General features: G+C 37.2%; 1 protein-coding gene across 5 annotated transcripts; it reads left to right on the top strand.

The window, feature by feature from the left end:
• Positions 1–2817: 2817 nt before the first annotated feature.
• On the top strand, positions 2818–12138 carry EMB2739 (embryo defective 2739). Of its 5 annotated transcripts, XR_016101820.1 has the most exons (4): positions 2818–6149; positions 8241–8712; positions 9116–9195; positions 11260–12051. XR_016101820.1 is itself a non-coding variant. In XM_088953275.1 (2 exons), exon 1 carries the CDS (start codon positions 3080–3082, stop codon positions 6128–6130), a length of 3051 nt encoding a protein of 1016 aa, XP_088809401.1. In that variant the 5' UTR covers positions 2833–3079; the 3' UTR covers positions 6131–6149; positions 6280–6490. The 5 variants fall into 5 exon arrangements, 1 of the variants encoding a protein (XP_088809401.1); XR_016101819.1 differs by lacking the exon at positions 9116–9195 and having other exon boundaries at positions 11260–12138; XR_016101821.1 differs by lacking the exon at positions 9116–9195 and having other exon boundaries at positions 2931–6149; positions 8241–8700.
• Positions 12139–15731: the final 3593 nt, after the last annotated feature.

Genomic DNA, 15731 nt, shown 5'->3' with positions numbered 1-15731 from the left:
AATATGTAAAATATAAAATGATAAAAGAAGCATAAATGCATCCTTTTAAATTATTATCTTGTTCCAAATCATTAAACAAAGCTAAGAAACTAAGGTTATAGGAAAAAGAATACATTCTAAAGTTGTCCTATAAACCTTAAGATTCAAAGTTTCATGATAGAATGAGTTAACAAAATTTGAATTCATAGAAAATGTAAATGGTTGTAATAGATCAATCAAATAATCTATTACACAAAAAAACTAATATTTAACTTCATGCTTTATGTTTAAAATGAATATTGAGCTAACTCAAAGTGGTAATCATGTAAGATAGGCAGACAATAACATTGTTACTCCAAATATCTATAAAATTGTCACCAACCTATGTTATAGTATTATCTCTTACACTCGGCATATTGCTAGCAGTGTTTGTTGAGGAATATGTCAATTCTAGTAAAATTTAATGTCACTACTTATGAAAATAAAGATAGAAATATGTTGTCAAAGATATCTCTTGTACTCCACATAGCACTGGTAATGTTCATTGGAGAATGTGCTGATTCTGGTAAAATTTTGTGTTGCTACTCATGAAAATGGAAATGTGTCATGGAAATAGGAAAATTAGGGACATTTTAAACCATAATTTGTACCCATCACAACAAAACCATTTAGTAAGAATACAGAATATATCAATGCAAAACTAAACCAATTTTGCATTTTCGAAACTATGTATATTTGCACCTTTTGATCCCCCCCCAAAAAAAATCTAAATTAGGTGATTGTAAAACCTTTTCCAGAGAATTAAACAATAGAGATACAATGATTTGAAGTAATTTACAACAATAAGGTGTGAGATAAATCTTGGCTTTTCTTCCAAAACAAAGGCCAAAGTACCTAAGAGACAAATCAAGCTTATCGATCTTGAGAATCCTTTTCAAGAACTTTTACCAAAAGGGCAAAAATAAAGACTTCTTCTCAACACCTGTAAACCACATTTATATTAAAAAAAAACCCTCAAATTTATTAGGGTTTGTTTGGTTCAAGGGATTTTTTTGGTATTTGGTGATACACACCTCTAATAACTCCCCTCCCCAAATTTGGTGGTTGTAGGATTTGAATCTGTGTTTATGTTGGAGTGAACAAGCAAACATACCAACTGAGCCACCCCTCAGCTGGTTGATTCATGGGAATAGAGGTTTGGAATTGCAATCAGAATGGTCTATTCCGATTCCAAGTATTTGGTTAGATAGAATAGGAATATGATTCTCAATCTTGGTGCAGTGACATTCTCCCATTTAAGGGAATGGTCATTGGTCATTCCCTCTCCCTCCTGTGGAATGAAAATTACATTCCAGTCGATTCCTACTCCAATTATGATTCCAATCCCCATCTAAACCAAACAAGTAGGAGGAATAGATTTTGATTTTGATTCGAACAGATTTTGATTCCAATTTTGACCATAAACCAAACATACCCTTTGATGAGAGGTAACTTGGTCCTTAAATGATATCATAACATGTGACATTACAGAATAGTAGAGTGACACCTCGACACCATGTAAGCAGACCCCAAGAGCACTTTAGACACTTCACAACCGTCTCAACAGCGTTGGCACCACTCCGATAGGCCAAATTGTGAAACAGCCAGGCAAGACCTCAGGTCGGCATAAGAGGTGACTTGCTTCCACCGGTCTGACCCGACTCTAGTTAGCGACCTACCTAACGTGCCGAGCAACCTCCCCCTTAAGTGGGCTATCACCTCCGAATTCCCTAGGATCAGGATGCCACGTCGGAAGGGCAGGGTTATTTAAGCGGAGTCCACCTCCAGGCTTGAAAGCACCTCCGAACCAGACATGCCAAAGATCCTAGACGCATTTTGGGAGGCTCATGGTAGCTACCCTATATAAGGGCCTCACTTCCAACCTCACAAGGTACATGCGATTTAGCTTTTTAAGCACTCCAGTTCTCTTGCTTTATTGCAAACAATTACCAGTTCGTTGACTTAAGCATCAGAGTTCCCACCCTAGGTCAAGCTACCCGAACACTTTGATATTTGTCTTTTTGCAGTTCGGCCACACAACCTACTTAGTCCGACGTCCAAGCTGTCTACCAGCAGGGAGCACCATAAAAATATTTTTCTTCGAATTGGGGATGAGGGCGGGGATGGTTTTTGTATATAATTCCTTGAACTCGTGGTAAATTAGCAAAACATCTTTAGGTTTAATATTAGTATTTAAAATATCTCTAAGTTTTCCCTAAATTATTAAAATACTAGAATCTCATAATTCTACTTTTAAGTACCTCTAAAGTATTTTAATTCAATTCCTAAAATACCCTAAAATTCTTATATTTTATATATAAATTATTCACAAAATAGATAATTTTTAAGTAATTATATTAGAATAGAGAAAATTTAAGAATTCCCCATCCTGATGGAAAATACAAGTTTGAATAAGTTGAAGGATTTGTGCTATGCGTTTGAAAATGTTTTGGCTTTATATTGCTTTGACAAGCAACACCTGTAACCAAAGACTCAACCTTTTTTTGGTTCACTTTTGTTTTATCACAGCCAAAACATTTTCTGGATCTTCTTACACATTGTTAAAGAAAAGAGTATTAGAAAATCGATGATATATGTTTCAAGATGAGCATTAGGTGTGCAATTTGGGCTGGTTGGCTTGAAGAAAACAAAAAAATTAAGGGCGATGGTGCGCGATGCTTGACTCTTCACCGCAAAGGAGCTTCTTTTGAAGTTGAGGAAAGGTCACTACAAACTGGGTAAGTTGGTAGGCCGTAATTTAAGTCTATAAACAAGGACCTGGTATGTTAACTCACGGTTACGGACTCCCGGGTCAAGGCCCTTCATTGTAGCTTCTCGCTTCTAGACTCTCCAAAACAAGAGGTCACGTCGCAGCGACCTAGCAAGGTTTGAATTTCCCGGCAAACGTTTCGGACTCAGCGGTACCCTTCTCCGCATTTTCACTCCATTTAGTTGTTTGCTTATGTAAGTTACAATTGTAAATTGTCGTCGTTCATTCTTTCTTGCCTCGGCTGTACATCGATTCTTCTGGTTTGCTTCCCTAATTGTTGGTGATCCAATAATGTCATCTAAACTACTTCGAATTGCTGCCCATGAAGCCGAAAACCTAACCGAAGTCTCACTACGGGAAGACTTCGAGCTTCTAAAGCATAAGCTGAAACCCCCATTCCCTCTAACAATCCCTTCTCCAGAAGAGTATTTGCAGCTCAATCGGGCAATTCTTTTTGGACTGCTAACTGAGCCCCAACTCGCGAAAACCCATTCTACTCATTTACATGCCATTGTCACTGATGGGTATGGCTTTTTCGTTAGCTTGGTTCTGAAGCTGGTAACTGAGTCCTATCCGAAACTTCTCGAACCCGTCAGGGTTCAGTTGATATGGGTTACTTCGAAGTTGGTTGATGTTTCGGCGACTGGGGTTGATAATTTGTTAATCTCCCTGTTGAGACAGATAGTTGGTGGGGATTTTAGTGACGTAAACCTGTGGTTGGCTATGGAGATGCTTAAGGTTTTGTTGGGGCATTGGGATTGGTTACTGGGTGAACCATTACTTTTAACGAGTGCCTTGTTTACATATCTTCGATTACTAGCTGATCATTATAGGTTGTCGGGTCATCCAAAATTAGAGAAATTGAAGCGTATGGAGATTGATTTTTGTGTTAAAGTTTTGAGGGAACACTTCAATTTGTGCTTACAGATTGGAAGGGATTTGATTCGTCTTCTGCAGGACTTGTTTAATATTCCTGAGTTCCGGTCAATATGGAAGGACTTATTGTTGAATCCAGATGAATTTAGGGTTCCAGGATTTTCGGATATCACTCACCTGTACCACTTAAGGACTAAAAGTAGGTATCTTTTACTCCGGATCACACCAGAGATGGAGATCCAACTACGGTTCTTACTAACACATGTGAGATGGGGGAGTCAGAAGCGGTACCAGGCATGGTTTGCCAGAAAGTTCTTCTGTGGGCCTGAGAGAGAGACTCTTATACCTGACCTTATTCGGTTTATATGTTGTGCCCACCACCCTCCTAATGAAATTATCCAATCAAATATCATTCAAAGATGGGCCATCATTGGTTGGCTACTAAAATGTTGTAGGAAGAATCATGTGGAAGCGAATGCTAAGTTGGCTTTGTTCTTTGACTGGCTGTTCTTTGATGAGAGAGTAGATAATATTATGAATATTGAACCAGGGATCCTATTGATGGTAAACTCTATACCCAAATACGTTGACATGACTCACACCCTTCTTGAATTTCTGTTCCTGCTTGTGGATAACTATGATGTTGCACGGAAGGATGTCATAGTTCGTGGTGTCTCAATAGCTTTTGGTACACTTATCAGGAAAGGTGTTGTCCACTCTTTGGATACTTTAATCTCTTGCAATGCACTTTCTCCCCTTCTCAAAGAGATGCTTGTAAGTATCTTCCCTAGTTCTAAATTGGGGGCTTCTAAAGTATTAAATCCAGCTTGCCTTCCTCATTGTTCCCTTTCTCCCTTGACTTTGCCAAGCCCACCTAACACAAGAAGCCAGCTATCATTGTCAAAGGAGCTGAAGACACCTGCATCCACTAGAGAAGAAGGATTGAAGAACAAAGTTATTGACACTTACAGTTGTGTTTTAGATAGTCCACTTTCAAATTGCAGCACAGTTGTTAAAAGTAGTGAAAGTCAGGATGACATCATATTTAACTTGGTTCAGAATCTTGGGGAGTCCATTAAACAGTCATACAAAGTTGGCCTTCAAACTCTGGATAAGATACTTGTTTTATTTGCAAATCTTGGTAGTGAAATGCTTGATATTGCCTTCAGGTGTGATTCTGTTCTTACTGTGGAAGCATTAGCATGTCGAATAACTGATGCATTCAAACTGCAGAATTATAAAATGTTTTCTCCTCTTGATTCTCCATCAATTGATTCCAATTTCGATGATGAAATCGAATCTGCAACAGCAGTAGTTATTCGTAACTATATATTTTCTCAGAATGAAAGGATGCAAAAAATGATTTTGTTTTGGTTAGAAAATGATTGCCCTGTGGGGGCACGCTTACTATCTTATGCATCAAGACTTGCTTATGAGGTGAACTTGATGGGTTGCACAATGGATCCAATAGATACAAATAATTCTGTTGATTTAAGTGGTCCAGAGATATCTTTATTGAAATGTCATGTTGATGAGTATGTTTCTTTTAGGAGCAGTGTACAAAAAGGCTCTCTTGATGCCCCTGTTTCTATCTCTACAGTGAATGGTGGATTAGTTACTAGTTTGGTAGAAGATGCTTTTTCTGCATACAGATGTTTCCTTGTGTTTTCGCAAAACATTTTACATAAAGAAGAAGATGGAGCTCTAGGTAAACTCCTTTTTTCTGACTTAAAAACCTGTTGTGGGTGGATAAGGAAACGATTAAAATCCCTTTTCTGCAGTACGTTTTCATATCTTTCTGATTTATCTACTGCTGAGGAAGATATCATTCAATTACTTGTGGAGCAGTTGGATCATGTTGATGTAGTTGGCATGCAATTTGATCTTGGATTGAAGAAATTCTTTATGTTTGGACTGGACAGTAATATTATATCTCACCTTGTCAAGAGCTCTCTAAGTTGGGGATTTGTGGAACAGCAGAAACTTTGGCTTTTGATGAGATCAGAATTTGCAGTCTCCAAGCTGCAGGTCAATAAAGTTGTTTTGGACTTTTTCTCTTCAGGTGTCTTAGATCCAAAAGTACATTCCATTGCAGCAGGAGGCCTTCTCATGCTATGTAGTTGTTGTGCTCCAACACCTGAGCTTGTTGGCACAATGATTTCATTGCCTAATGGTATTTTCCAGGACTTTGCAGCTACAGTTTTGGCCAGTTGGGCTGTCTCAAATGCCATGATGCTGTTTGATAGTTTAGCCAATTGTTTGGAGAAAGCCAATAACAAGAATGAAGATGTTGCTCATATTAATTCAGGTGGGATGAGAATAAACCATTCTTCCATTCTGAAGTTGTTGAGTTTTCTCAATAAAGAGGGGATGAGAAGCATAAGTTTTCCAAACAAGGAATTCGTGAGCATTCCAGAAATAAGAGCAATAGTAACAGCTGCATCAGTGGCACAGGAAAGTGGATAATGCTTCTACCAGAAAAAGGGTGAGTGTGTGATCTGATTTCTTCATGATGTTATCAGTTTCAGATTTTTGCAAGATTTTGATATATTAATAGCACTGTTCATGTGGTAATTATTTGTATTGTTTTCTCATAGTCATCCTCTTGGATGTAGGATATCTACTATTTTCTGCATTTGATAAAGCTCTTTGGATTGCTGTTGCTCACCAAATACATATTCTTAAAAGCATTTGGCAGGAGTGTAATTATTCTTATGCAATATGATTTAGAGAGGATGTCTCTGGGGAGGCTTTTTCTTGTATGTTCTCCTTATTGGATTTTCCTGAACTTTGTTCTCAATCCTATATGGGCAAAATTGTTACTTATACTGATGGGACCAGAAGAAAAAGATTTGATAATATATCAAGGGTTTAAAAAGAAGTGCCAAGTAAATTATGACAGTCCATGTGCATAAAAAAATACATGGTGGATCTAAGATTTTTAATATTAAAATGCGTTTAACTGTTTCTAGGTAACTGATTTATATTGAATCTTTTTTTTTTTTGATAAATAGTGGAATTAAAGATTAACTTTTGCTTCACCTGATTTTTGCCATATCTTGAATTGCTAAATATGGATGCAATTAGAGAAATTTTCATCGACTCTAAGAAATGTTATGCCTTCTCTTTCTAGGTGAGGTTCAGATAAGCCCTACATTTTGGCTCCATCTTTTGTATTCTGCTTTCCTTTAATTCTCTCTCTCCCTTACTTTTTGGAACTGCAATCAGGCATATGTCTAATCCAATTTGCATTACAAGTTTCAGCATATTTTCTATGTCAAGTTCAATCTCATAATGATAAACTACTTTGGTTAATACTTTTCTGATGGGTAATAAGAAACTAATGCTAAAAAAAGAGAGGTAAGAAAATATTTTGATTGATGTATCTTCTTTATTATTATATGAGATGTACATTCCTGATTTAAGGGGCCTCAAGATGTGGGCTTTGTGATTATATTTGCAAGTATGAACCTCAAGATGTAAGCATTCTAAAAGCTCAAAAACTACAAAGTGTTATTTTTATCCATTCTTGTAATATGTTGCATTTTCTTTTGGTCTCATTGCTCTTGGTTGTGTTGCTTTGGCATTTTAAGGAAGGAAAAAGTGATGATAAACTGTAATATTATTTAATTGTAGAAATATTTTGACTGCTTATGAAATTCAAACATTGTTTTTATTGGAACAACATGATACGAATCAGTTTTTATTTTTTTCTTCCTTTTTTCATTTTGTTTTAAGTTGAATATATCTTTAAATGAAGCTGTTGTTGACCTGAGCTTCTGGTTCTTGTATGGCAGACCAATGGAATATCTTGAAGTTTACTAGTTGAACACTATAAATTTTATCTTTTCAAAAAAAAAAAAAAAAGGAAAACATAAAGTTTTGTTCATGGTAGGAAAAATACCACCTGTTGTAAGAAAGCTTACTACAATTTAAGAGGCCTCTGATCAAGAAATAAGAAATCAGCATTCAGACCTTAGTACCCTCAAACTTTGTACAAAAGATGACGAGTGGAACAATGAGGAGAGATATTGTTTTTCAGAAAGGGAGAGAAATTCAAAATGGTTTTGGGCTCAATTTTTCTGTTTCCTTTCCTTTGGTCCTATCCAAGTTTACAGAGAATCATACACTAGAAAACTAAATTGGTCTATCTTGAATAAAGCTTAATGTTATTGATAAAAAAAAAAGAAAACTAAATTGGTCAGGACCTAACTATAGGACATTAAGAATAAAAGTAAAACAGAAAAACAGAAAACAATATGTCGTGCATCCATGAACTGTTCTGAGGTGTTAAGTGGAAAGTGAGAAATATGAGATGATCTGTGACTGAGATGTTTATGAACTCTTGAAGTTTTCCGCTGATGTGGAAACGTACAAATGGTTCCTATGTGAAACTGTCCAGAGTACTGAAAATTGTGTTGTTATCTTATATATAATCTTATAGTAAATGAGTGGGCGACATGGCCACTTGGTTTTCCTGGAAGGTGGGTGACATGGTTGCTCAGTTTGTCTGTAAATAGTATAGATGTGTGTGGTATTCAGTTGGTCGCTCACATTATTATACATGTATGTGCAGGTCACACCACTCCTAACTGTCTCACATGTTTTCCAGTGTCAACACTGTCAACTCAGAATCTCAGATCTTGTGAGTATAGTTCGTCACACAAGAAAGTCTTGATAATTCTTGGTAAGTACATCTCTGCCAAGGAAACTTAACTTTCCTGAGAGGAAAGAGGAGAGAGAAATTGGAGAAAGGGGAAATCAAAGCTAGAGAGGAAAATATGTAAGAGAGGTCAATAACATGTTCATCTTTGTTGGTACAATCAACACTTCATCCCTGTTGACAAGGGCAAGGTAAGGTTTCTGCATTTCTTACTTCTTATTGCTGGTAAGGAAGGCAGAAGGATGGTGTCTGGTAAATAAAAGTAGTTTCCTTTCTGCTGTGCTCTCTTTCTGTTTGGTTGAAGAAGACCAGAAGTGTTCTCATGGACTCTAGAACTATTTGTAAGGATATCATCACTGGTTTGGCAGCCATAGTGAGTTCTTTGGTATCATCTTCTTTCCCACTTGTATTTTTTATTTCTTTATATATTGGCTTTTCATTTCAAGAAGTCTTGGCAGATCTCAGCCTTTTAATATTTCCATGTAGATTTTCTTTAAAGCTTTTGTCTGCCCAACATGAATGGTTGAATACTATGTGGTTTGAGTAACAAATGTTAAATATCTTTCTGTTGAGATTGTGATTTTTCTCTTTTATTAATAACAAAATGTGGGTACATAGAAAGAACATTAGATGCATTCTGTTTATTTTTTTTGTTGTGCTAAAAAATAATTGTTGATCCTGTGCAAACTTTATTATGTGGCTTGGTTAACAATAGTTTCTTTTTTTGATAATGTGTTGACCCTTTTAAGGATGTCTAATATGATGATTTTTTTTTTTTTTGAGCAAAGGTAACTTTGATTGAATAAACAGGAAAAAGTACATGAGTGAATGTACTGAAAGCTAAAGCAGCTGAGGCAGAACTATAGAGGTAAGCAGAAGTCACTATACAAGCTTTCCCTAAAAACCCCTGATTTTGCAACTCTGTCTGCAACAGTGCTTTGCTCCCTAGGAATCCAGACCAGATTTACATTCAATGACTCTAAGATATCTCGAGCTTCAGCTAGCAGATGTGCAAGTCTCCAAGGCCCTCCTTCCTTCTCCCTTAGCCAGGCTATAGTATTTGCAAAGTCCCCTTTTATAATTAAGGAGCAAAAGCCTAGCTGTTTAGCAAGCCGAATTCTTGATAAGTGCTGACAAGACCTCTGCTTTTGTAGCATCAGCCTTCCCAATTGGACCACTATAAGCCCAGCTGATCCCCCTCTCCCCACGGAAGACACCACCAATTCCTGCTTGGCTGGTAGATCCTTGGGCACTGCTATCAAAGATTAGGGTCATCCCACCATCTTCCCTAACAAGGCTTCTCATGGTCGATTCAGATCTAGGAGAGGACTGCAGGATGGCTGGAAGGTTACTTTGGAGGTCATTTAGAGAGAGGCCTTTGAAAGATTCAGAATTAACCACCCAAAGGTTACAGAGGAAAGTTATGTAGGAGATTAGATCTTCCACATTTCTGAATTTGTTTTTAAAGGTTCTGTTATTCCTTTCTTCCCAAATACCCCAAAGAACTGCATGCGTCAGTGTACTCCAATATACCCTTCCTCTTTTTCCTAGACCTTTGCCTTTCCACTGCCACAGGAGGTCCACCACCTTCTCAGGGAAAACCCGGCTGTAACCAACTTAGTTTAGGAAGAAACACCAAACCTTCCTAGTGACAGGACAGTGGAGAAGAATGTGATTAGCTGTCTCACCATCACCAAGGCAAAGAGGACAAACATGAGGGGAGTACATAACCTTCCTCTAAGTTTTTTCTGTATCAAGTCACAAGTATTTATTTTCTTTAAGCAGGCTTCCCAGACAAAGAAGGAAACTCTAGAGGGAACATGTGAACACCAAACGTTCTTAACCAGGAAGGGAGTGATCTGATCTTCTGAAACTAGAGCCTTAAAAAGGGAATTAGTTGAGAACTTGCCGGCAGGATTAAGTTTCTAGATCCTTTGGTCAGGGGAGGCCGGAGAGATTTAAGCCTCACTCAGAGAGTTTAGCAAGTTTGCTATTTCAGCAAGCTCTATCTCACTTAAAGGCCTTCTAAGGTTCAGATTCCAATCGGTTCTTGAGGGAGAGTGGCTGAGGCTATAGGCTACCGTGGCTTCTTTGGAGCAGGACAGGTTAAAAATTCTAGGGTAGGGGTTTGCAAGGGTGTCCTCTCCCCACCAGAAATCAATCCAGAATTTGGTTCTATTCCCATTTCCCACCTGGTATCTTACAAAATCAATAAAGAGGTCATACACAACCATTGGCATGTCTTCCGTGCTTGCTCTTGATGATTTTTGTCTGCAACGCTTCCATCTCCAAGGGGAACCTCCACAACCAATTTCCAAGAAGAGCTAGGTTCCTTTCTTTAATATGTTACTAGGAGACTGTTTACCTTGAATGATATACCAAATGCCTGGTACATTGTTGTCAAAAAGTCGACAGTTTTCGCTGTTTCAATCATATTTCCTTCCCAAGTTTGCTAATCATTTTGATTTCTAATGTGTAGTTTTAATTAGTAATATATCTGGAGTTCTGAATTGTAGATTATTACATATAATTGAGGAACAAGATCTACCATCAAATAGGTTTCACCTAGGAGATCATGTAGGCTAATTTAAATATGATTGTGCAATTGCTGCTTGCAGTTGAGTATGGAAATCTACCTTCTATGTATTAATGAACAACATGGAATCTAAATAACACATTAACAAACAAGAAATTAAAAATAAAAAATCCAATAAAGCAAATCATTCGAAAGTTATCTTTCTTGGAAATTTTCTTCGAAGGGCTTTTTGCTTCTTAAAAGTTATAATGATATTGCAAAACATACTTATCAGAAAAAAATGATATTGCTAAAATTAATCAAACAGGATTTTTTTTTAATTTTCAAAAAAGGAATTTTATACATAGCATCTCCATTATTAATCAATTTTTTTCTTTGATGTTGTTGGTGTTCCAGGGTCTTTGATCTTCATTTGCTTGCAAGTAACTGGAATCTTTCTTTCAGTATTTCCTGTCCAAGAATGTTGAGCAGAATGGAAGTATTGACTCCTCCCAAGGCTGGAACAACAGTAGACTTTAACAGAACCGTGGACTTAAATCTTGATGATTCAGCTCTCCTAGATTTCTTCACCTATTAAGAAGTCTGAAGTAATTTTTCTAAGGTCAAAGAGCTTGATCGACTTTCACAGAATCGTGGACTTAAATCTTGATGATCCAGCTCTCTTAGATTTCTTCACCTATTAAGAAGTCTGAAGTAATTTTTCTAAGGTCAAGGAGCTTGATCTCCTAGAATTTCAAGTTATTGATAAAGGAGTTGAGATTCAAGACAACAAGATGCAGAAGTAAAATCTGAAGAATCTCTAGACAAGAGGTTAGTTTCGAGTGACGTTTTTGAGGAAGTTGTGGAAGATCAAGTCCACGGGTTAAGTCCATCTGCTGGGTTTCAACTTTCAAGTAAGGTTTTTGGGTAAGTTGTGAGGTTGGTCTCGAATGAGGTCTTCGGCCCTGTCATTGGTATCATTCCACGTGTATCCATGGGAATCGGCCAATACCCAGCAGTATCAATTATGTATTTGTTTGTATTGAATCAATATTCAATCATTACAATTGAAAAAACAATCGACATCGTGATCCATTTAGGGTCCGTTTGGTTGGCAATTGGAATCAGAGTCGGATGGTCTATTCCCATAATCTGTGAACAAAGAATAGTCATCTGTGGGCTGTTGGAAACTGTGCTCCTTGAGTTCAATTGTGAATTTTTCAAATCACATAGAGAGGCCTGTTTAAGGCCATATAAGCACAACCAACAAATTTTATAGGAAGAGACTTTTTCAAATCCTTGCGATATGTGCATGCAAACTTTTTCATGAAGGTATTTTGGCCATAGGAGTATATGTATCAATAAACATCATTCTGTCAGCCTTGTATTTGACTTTGTAAATACAGCCAATGGCCCATTTTCTTGGTGGAAGGTAAATACACCAGTCCGTCAGCCTAGGATTACATGCTGTTTTTGCAAAATTCTTTGGTTCACATGGTGCGTTATTGTCATAGTTTATTGTTTGAACTCTAGATGTGGGCGTAGTTGTGGGTTAATGGTCATCATTTAGCTAAGGTAATGGTATTACGGGTTCTAATTGGGGCTGATGGGCTTGGGATTGGAAGGGGAAATGGAACTCATCATTTAGCTGAGGTAACGGTCGTACACCTTGAAACCTTTATGCGCATATGGATAACCCACAAATATGCATTTGTGTGCGTGTGACATGAATTTGTCCCGAGAAGGTGAGGTATTTCGGGCAAAGCATTGACAATCAAATATTCCGAGATACGAATAAGATGGAAGTTTCTACAATAATACCTCAATAGGCACTTTGCCTGTTAAAATTGATGTAGACATGTAATTGATAAGATAATAGGGGTGTTGATGGATTGGGTTGAACTATTCAGTTTACTTATTGATTAAACTGAAGCCAACCAACCCTAAAGCAAAACCGACCCAAACAGGAAGGGTCAGTTTATCGGTTTAGTCGGTTTTATATATATTTTAAACTAAAATATCTATATCTAAATATCTATTTATATTTAAGTTTATTTCTTTTTTTATGCAAAACCAATATATATATATATATATATTTAAATTTATACAAAACTGAATTAAATATTATACTATTGTGTTATATTTGTATTGGTTTTGCGTTTTTAGTTTTTATCATAAATAACCATTTTTTTCAAAGTTCAAATAAAACACAAATAAAATATGTCAATATTTAACATATAAGGTAGGGATTAATTACTAATTACTTAAGCATATAGGATCAGTTCAGTTTGGTTTGATTTATGAAAACCGAAACCAAATCGAGTTGTCGGTTTATTTTCTTATACAAATTGAAACCGACTGGTGGTTTTTAAAAACCAACCAACTTGAGTTGGGTTGGGCCAGTTTGGTCAGTTTAACATTTAATGTGAACACCCCTATAAGATAAGTTGTAGTTAATACACACACCCTAAAATGTAATGGGAAGAGCAACTTGAAATCGAAGGGTAAGAGCAATTTCCAACAAATGTCTATGTTTAAGGTCAGCAATTCCATTTTGTTGCGGAGTTTCAAGACATGATCTTTCATGAAATACCATGACTCATGAGTCAAATAGAACTGTTGCATTGGCCCAAAGAGAAATGAGATAGAAGAAATGCATTGGGGGAAGCATGTTTCAGACGCTGGTACATAGCATGTAATCAAATGAGGGAAGAGGAACAAAAGAGGCGTGGACGATGGACGTGGGAGTTGGGTTGAGGATGTATACACCATGCTCCATTCAACCTTGGCCAATTTGTTTCTTCAAGGAAAGGTAATGTAAGATACAATGTCCGAGAAAGAAGGAAATCTGGAATATAAAGAACTGATCTACAGTGATATTTAGTGTGTTTCACGTAGCCATTATGCATAATAAAGATTAAGCATCCCATTGGGTAATCAAATAGTCTTTAGTAAATGAGTCAAGAACGATCTGATGCCCCGCTGTCAACAATCCAACATGTATGTGAATTAAAAATAAGAGAAGCAACAACAATTCAGCAATGTTGGTTGTGTTGAGAGTTGGCTTGTCACCATTTAGGAGGGACAGTAATTGTTTGTATTGATCACGTAAATCTTGGAATTGGAGAGTTGTTAGACACGAAACAACTTGATCATTAGTGTTTGGAGTCGGAGCAACATGTGTTTCTTGGATCAACGTCCTTTGTCCCAATTGGCTGGGTATCCAACCAATTTGAAGAAACGGTCTTTGGCGTGGGTGTTCTTGCAGTGGTCACAATGATATCTTTGCTCGTGAATTTGGATCAGAGGTGGGCTTGATCTCTATGAACGAACATTGCAGCAGCATCAAGATATTGGAGTCCCGGTTCTAAAATGAGTAACAAATGGCATTTCTCTTGAACGCTCAAGGCATACGTTCGATTAATACCAGGTATAGGCTCAGTACTCAATATGTTGGGTCTGATCGTGTTGAAGTTGCCATTTAATCCCATGAGGAGGAACTGATGTAGTTTCTCACATTCTTGTTTGGCCATGAATTCTTTGGCCACACCACAGCTGTAAATAGGGATAGAAGACAGAACAGAGAGGTAGTCCTAGAGCCCTTTCAATGTAAAATAGGCTGAGACAGTTAGTGAACCTTGATTCAGAATGGCGATGTCACGCTTCAGCTGGTGTATTCTTGGGACGTTTGCTTGAAAGAAACAATCCTCAAGATCCTTCCAGAAGCCAAAGAGTTGAACAACCATGAGATCACCATCCGTCAATAAAGGCAAATTTAATTTTTCCTGAAGAGCATTTTGCATAGCACCACCAAATTGAGTAGCTTTCGCCGGTTCACGGTGCTGAAACAAGGATGGCACCTGGGTTGTCAGAAGTATGGAGAAAATACGGTGATTTCAGATCATTTCCGCAATTGACAAGCTTCAAGAAATCTTGAAAGAAAGAAAGATTTACAGAGCTTGTGGCTCTGATACCATGACAGAGTGGAGCGGGAAGAAGCAGGCGTGATTTCATTCATGAAACGTGTAATATACATAGTTACACCCCCCCCGGGTCTTGTGTAGCCCTTTTTTGGATTTATAAAACAAATAAAAAAAAAGGAATTGTGTTGAAGCTTATAGCCAAGCCATAGTCTCAAATTAATAGGATTGTCGTCCTCTTTTATCTGGGTCACATTTAGGCAAACCACTTGAGATCCAGAGAAAAACAACTTCTCGGAGCTTCATTAACTTATAATAATCTGCACTGCATTGTTCGAGCTGTGTTGATAAGCCGCTTGGAAAATCGACTTTACAGCTCATGTAAGTACATTTTCAGCTTTCTAGTCTTTTTATGGAACATGACTTTACGGGCATTCCGGGTTTCTCAGCTCATGATGCCAGAAGCCGCTGCGTAAAATGCCCTCCCAAATGGGCACTAAGTAAAACGGTTTATGAATAATATCCCCACATGCTTCACTGCTTCTCTTTGTCAACTTTTTACTTTTCCCTATTGTTTAATAAGTTTCTTTATTTGGCAGAAAAGAGATCGCTACCTTTTACAAAAGTTAAAAATCTATTGTTTTATGGGGCAATTGGAAACCCGAGGAATGAAATCATTTCAGTTATCTGAAACATTTGAAACTGTAAGAACCAACGTGGTTCATTTCCCCGATAAAAATAAAATTGAAAGAAAGTTCAATGAAGGTGCTTTAGGATCTCAAAAAACGAAATCGTTTCTATGTTACATTAACATTCTGACATTTTTGGATGATCAAATGCCAAGGGGTAGTCAGTAGTGAAATGACTTAATAAAATGCCCGCTTCTAAAAATTCTGACATTTTTAGTTCCATATGGCTTGTAAATGCCCACTTGATATTTTGGCAATCTACAGTATAACGACAAAATCA

Source organism: Nelumbo lutea, chromosome 7 (genome assembly GCF_056320005.1).
Source record: "Nelumbo lutea isolate HS-2025 chromosome 7, American lotus-T2T, whole genome shotgun sequence".
NCBI classification, from domain to species: Eukaryota; Viridiplantae; Streptophyta; class Magnoliopsida; order Proteales; family Nelumbonaceae; genus Nelumbo; species Nelumbo lutea.
Note: the sequence above shows the minus strand (reverse complement) of the source record. Positions and strands in the feature narration are given on the sequence as shown.

Bases quoted from the DNA above. Each gene is read 5' to 3' on its own strand.
- EMB2739 (XM_088953275.1), top strand. From the start codon at position 3,080: ATGTCATCTAAACTACTTCGAATTGCTGCCCATGAAGCCGAAAACCTA.